At 36.6% G+C, this 5,409-nt stretch overlaps 1 protein-coding gene across 3 annotated transcripts in view; it reads right to left on the bottom strand.

The window, feature by feature from the left end:
• Positions 1 to 5,409, bottom strand: part of ALS2 (ALS2, alsin Rho guanine nucleotide exchange factor) — a 55,368-nt gene that overhangs the window by 42,743 nt on the left and 7,216 nt on the right. For all 3 annotated transcript variants that reach the window (XR_002772103.1, XR_002772104.1, XM_023510396.1), the window contains exon 2: positions 747 to 826. Coding sequence is in view for 1 of the 3 variants with exons in the window: in XM_023510396.1 (XP_023366164.1) it covers positions 747 to 766 (20 nt within the window). In the remaining 2 variants the exon portion in view is untranslated. The remainder of the gene's footprint in view (positions 1 to 746; positions 827 to 5,409) is intronic.

The raw sequence follows: 5,409 nt of genomic DNA, 5'->3' as shown, positions 1-5,409 counted from the left end.
CTCTACCCAGGGGGACAGCTTGAGGCTCTGTCTCAAAAAAATAAATAAATAAATTGCTAAGAATCAAGTTCATAACATACACCAGTAAAATCCTTTGTGCTTTGCTTAAGTTCTACCAAAAAAATTCTATCTGATGACTTTAGTTCAAAGAATACAGAGCACGCAGCTGCCTAATAATGGCCACAGCCTCACTGCCTCCTTCTAAGAAAAGTGCACTTAAGATACACTTTCTTTCACATCAAGTTTTCCTATGTACCACCACTGATAGTATGTTTTTTCATTTTTTTTCCTAAAACACTGATGACAAAATTTTAATGAGGCACAGAAACTCTTTGGACTACCTAGGAATTTCTCTACTTTTGCTAAATAATATTCCCTTAAATTATAATTAGACATAACCAAGATTCTACCAAAAAAGGAAGCCACAAATTTAACTTTCCTCGTAAATATCTTCCATGATTTTCTAAGGCTGGAAGATGATTACAGTTAATAAGGCTACTTCTGAAAATCTAAAATTATTTGTGAGAAAAATTAGCAGTGAGAGCTTTAAAATGATAAAATGAAGACATCTAGTGCCTCTTACAAAGCTTGCCACTTTAATATCTTTCTTTAGTTAACTACAAATGTCACTATTCCTACTTAATAACCATCAATAAGTAAATTAAACTGGGGAGAAACTATACATGTGTGAAGTTGTTTGCTGTGTCTTCCTAGAAAGATAAGCAAGGAGGAGGAAATGGTTTTACCTTCTCTTCTTTGAGTCCATCGGTCAGTGAGAACACTCCATTACCAAATCATTTCCTCTTTGCAAAAAGTATATCAAGACCTAAATGGTAAAAAATCAAGGTAAAAACAAAAAGCAGCAAAATATTTTATCCCTTAGATTTATAAATAAATAAAAAAGCCCTCTCACAAGTGTACATTCACTGGGAAATAAATATGCAGTAAAACTATTTAAACTATTTCATATCTTGCCTGCTACAGTCAAACATGTAGGCCAAGCCTGCCCACAAAGCTTATAAAAATGCCACTTGACTGTCAAATGTAATGTCAGAGGAAGAAAAGACTAGGGACAATTAAGCTGTACCTTTTCAGGCAAAAGATTTTTGTTCGCTTGTTATTATAAAGGAAAAAGTTCAACCTAAAAAAATCAATGTGTTAAATACAAAAGTTATGTACACATTAAGATTATTTTTTAAAAAATGATTTGTCTGCAGTACATAAAGATTTAAATACCAATTAACTAAGATTGCCTAAAAATCTCTTTAGTAATGTATCGGATTCAAGTAGTTTCAATTTACACTTTTCACTAATGTACAAAAATATTATATCATTAAAACAGAAAGTTTTCCATTTATTGAAAAATAAATAAATAAAATATTTTCCCCAAATCTCAATTCAAGACAAACCTGCCTTATAATCCAAAAGGCTGAACAAAATAAGTTTGAATTTTAAATTACCTGTTTTAAAATCCACCATTTAATAGAAAAGAATAGCATGAAAATTATGGTACAAATATCATGGCCCATCAGTTTAGAAACTCAATGTTTAACAAAAAAGAGATGGAAAAATAAACAAGCAGACAGAAATGCTCAACTCAGAAGTTCATATTTTAAAAGGTACCAAAACCCATGCCATGAGGTGCCAAAACAAAAGCCATAAAGTACTGGGGCCAAATTTGTGATTTTTCTGCAAAAGGATATGACATGGTCACTGTGTTCTGGAAACAGCCCATACTGGCAGGAGTGACCTAGGATCCATCTGTTTCCTCCAGGTTGCCTGTGAATTCTTACCGTTTCCCATCTGTATATCTGAAGGAAATTACTTTCTACCTAATGCTTATTTTGAAAAGATTTTGAATCATTCTAAGTTGGAAGAAGGGTGCTATGGAAACAAAAGATATACCTGAATAAGTCAACAAATGCTATTAATTTAATAGATACAATTATTAACTGCTACTATGCTTTATGAGTGATTAGTAAGTAACTTTTAGTAAAATGTATAGTTCCTGGTGTACAGGGAAATTCTAAATCCAGACCTACTCTATGCTTATCTATGGGAGATCAAGGAGTTACTGTACCCCTGATTAAATTTCAACAATACCCGACGGAAGCCAGGGAAGTCCTCTGGGAGAATACGGAATTACACAAGCACAGCCCACTTCACACAACTGGTTCACTGTATGTAAACACTTTGTCCTGTGCATGACAATCAAAAATGTTGAGAATCTTCGGGTAAAATGAATGAAGCAGTTAATCTTTATTCTCTTTTACCTAAATTTTTTTTATTTAGATATGTGAACAGTTGTGTTCTTAAAATTAAGTAAATCTTACTCCTTGTTTGTCACTACAACTTTTTTTTAAAAAACCCAAATGGAATTCAAACTCTACAAACTGTTTTATAACTTTCTTTTCTATACTTACTATAATATACAGTATATGTTAGGCAGAATCATGGTCTCCAAAGATATCCAGGTCCTAATGCCCAGAACCTGTAAATGTGTTAGGTTGTGATCAGCTGTTCTTAAGATGGGGGGATTTTCCTGGTTATCCAGGTGGACCCAACATAATCTTAATCATCCTTAAAAGTGGAAGAAGAAAGCAGAAGGGTCAGTGAAAGATACAATGATGGAGGGAGGGTCAGAGAGATGCTACATTGAAGTTGAAAACAGAAGAAGGTAGCCATCAATCAAGGAATGAAGAGTAAGGCCAGGCCTGGTGCCTGTAATCCCAGCCCTCTGGGAGACTGAGGCGGGAGGACTGCTTGAGCTCAGAAGATTGAGACCAGCCAGAGGTAGAGTGAGACCACATGGCTACAAAACAGGGGGGAAAAAAAATCAGCTACTCAAGAGGCTGAGGGAGGAGGATGGTTGGAACCCAGGACTTTGAGGTTGCCGTAAGCCAGGCTGTTGCCATGGCACCTTAGCCTGGGGCAACAGAGTAAGCCTCTAGCCTCAAAAAGAATAGGGGTATGGGTGGAATCCACAAGCTGAAAAAGGACAGGGAAAGAACTCTCTCCTAGAGCCACCAGAAAAAAGTCTAGCCATGCAGACCCCTTGATTTTATCTACAAAACCTATGTCAGACTTTTAACCTACAGAACTCTCATGCGTTTGTGGTATTTTAAGCCACTAAGTTTGTAGCAATGTTTTACAGCTGCAGTGGAGAAGTTATATACCCAGGTGCTAATTAAAATAAAACTAATATACTATTTCATAGACATCTTTCTGTATCAGTATTTCTAGGCCCACCTCATTTTGTTTTAATGGTGTTTAATATGTTAACTTCTTTCAAGCAGACACACTGCCTGAAACTCACACAGGGTAATGAGAAAAAGAGAAATGACTGCTGAGGAAACAAAACTAAAAAGGAATACTGAGCTAAACATGGGAAGCTTAGGTTACAAAGATTTACCCTCACATACTGACACAAGAGTGGCATTTACTAACGCCATTTAACGTAAAACTCTTTCTCAACTATGTATCCATAACAAAAAAAAGCAAAACTTTGTCTTTCTACTATTGTTATGACTGCCTCTCCACGAAATCTGTTAAGACTTGCTGCAACTATTCAAATAGCATTTAAACTTATGTTCTTTCATTGTTTTACATTTTAAATTGCTATAAAATTGCCTAATCATGAGCCTTCCTTGGAGATATTTTTCTCCAGGTGAGCTTTAAGGTGCTTACTCCACATTCCTTTGGAGAGTGGGAGCTTTGTACTCCGCTGCTTTTCTTCTGTTATGGTAACTTTCCTCCATAGCCTGGTATTACATTAACCAGCTCCGATAAAGCAGCTGTGTGATGTTGTATAAACAGCACTTACTGTGGGGCCCTCTCTCGCCTGCCTCGCATGGCCCCTCTACTGATCAATGGCATCTCTGTAAAATGAGCAAACCAGATTCCAGCATTTCCTCCAGCTATTAAGTTCTAGGAGCCACAAAACAAAGCTAGAGTCACTTTAAAGTATAACACTTTGTACTTCAAATTAGCATCTTCTTCTTGTTGAAATGTAAAGTAATTAAACACTCAGAAGCCCTTTTAAAACAAAAAGCAAACCTTGATTCTTAATGAATCTAGGCCCCTTTTAGGTCCCACTGGATACACACCCTTCTGCTGCATTGAACGGAGATAAACTGTCTGGGACAAGCCAAGGGTACTGTTTAAACATCAAGAAGAGCTATAAACCATCTACAGGTGTACAATACATTAACCAGAAATCCAAAATCTAAAAAGTCTTAAAAACTAAAAGAAAAAAAGAACTTTAAAATCTAATTTGAGCTGAATGCAACTGATAGCAAAATCAGACCTTTTAGTATGAATATTTGTATATCTTGCTATAGAAACATTAGTATAAATATATGGTCATACCACCAGATACCACAGGGAATGTTAGATAACATATGGTTTATGTACCTTATTCTAAAAAGAAAAATTAATCTAAATCCCAAAACATAATCCGCCCCAAGCATTTTAAATAAGAGAGTAGGAACCTAAAAAATAACAATTATTTTGTGGTATAAGTTCCCCTCAACTTTTAACTATTTCACACTTAGTTTATTTTATACACTTTTAACAGTGATTTCACTTTGGAGAGGACACCAAGTTACACAGTTTATAGTGGGATTCTATGGATGCTTTAATAAATTTTTGACAATGATTTACTTCTGTTTCAAAAGTTTTAAGCCAATTTTGTGGTGAACATACTCATATACACCATTCAAATTAATTTTCTGAGGAATATCTTGCCTGTGAGTACTCCCTGGCTTATCTTCCCGGTGTAGGAGGGCTGGGCACTTTAATTTCACACGAGGCAGTCAATTTGGTGAATAAGAAAGAGCTGAATGAATGAGAGAAATGCTTCAGGGGCAGAACTACTAGTACTGATTCCACACAACTGGGGGATAGAGGGGGTGGCTGTGTTAGTGCTTCCATTTACTGAAATGGAGAAGAAGAGTGAGGAAGACAGGATTAGAAATGAAAGGTAAGATTCTGGGAAGATAAGATTTGTTGTTGGCTCTCCGGCTAAGCCGCTTTCCACATACACCAGAGCTGGCGGTTCGAACTTGGCCTGGACCTGCCAAACAAGAACTACAACTACAACCAAAAAACAGCCGGGCATTGTGATGGGTGCCTGTACTCCCAGCTACTTGGGAGGCTGAGACAAGAGAATCACTTAAGTCCAGGAGTTGGATGTTGCTGTGAGCTGTGATGCCACAGCACTCTACCCAGGGCGACAACTTGAGGCTCTGTCTCAAAAAAAGAAAGAACAGAAAAGATTTGTTGTTTATGGTAAGTTAAAGATGCCCGTGAGAAACCCAAGAATACATATCAAGTGCGCAACTGCAATATGATAAGCATGGAGTTCAGAAGAAAGATCTCAGCTGTTGATACAAACTCGGGAAGGCATAC

The sequence above is a fragment of the Otolemur garnettii genome, unplaced genomic scaffold (genome assembly GCF_000181295.1).
Source record: "Otolemur garnettii isolate 467f Iridium unplaced genomic scaffold, OtoGar3 scaffold00013, whole genome shotgun sequence".
Classification (NCBI taxonomy): domain Eukaryota; kingdom Metazoa; phylum Chordata; class Mammalia; order Primates; family Galagidae; genus Otolemur; species Otolemur garnettii.
This window is presented reverse-complemented; position numbering and strand designations above follow the sequence as displayed.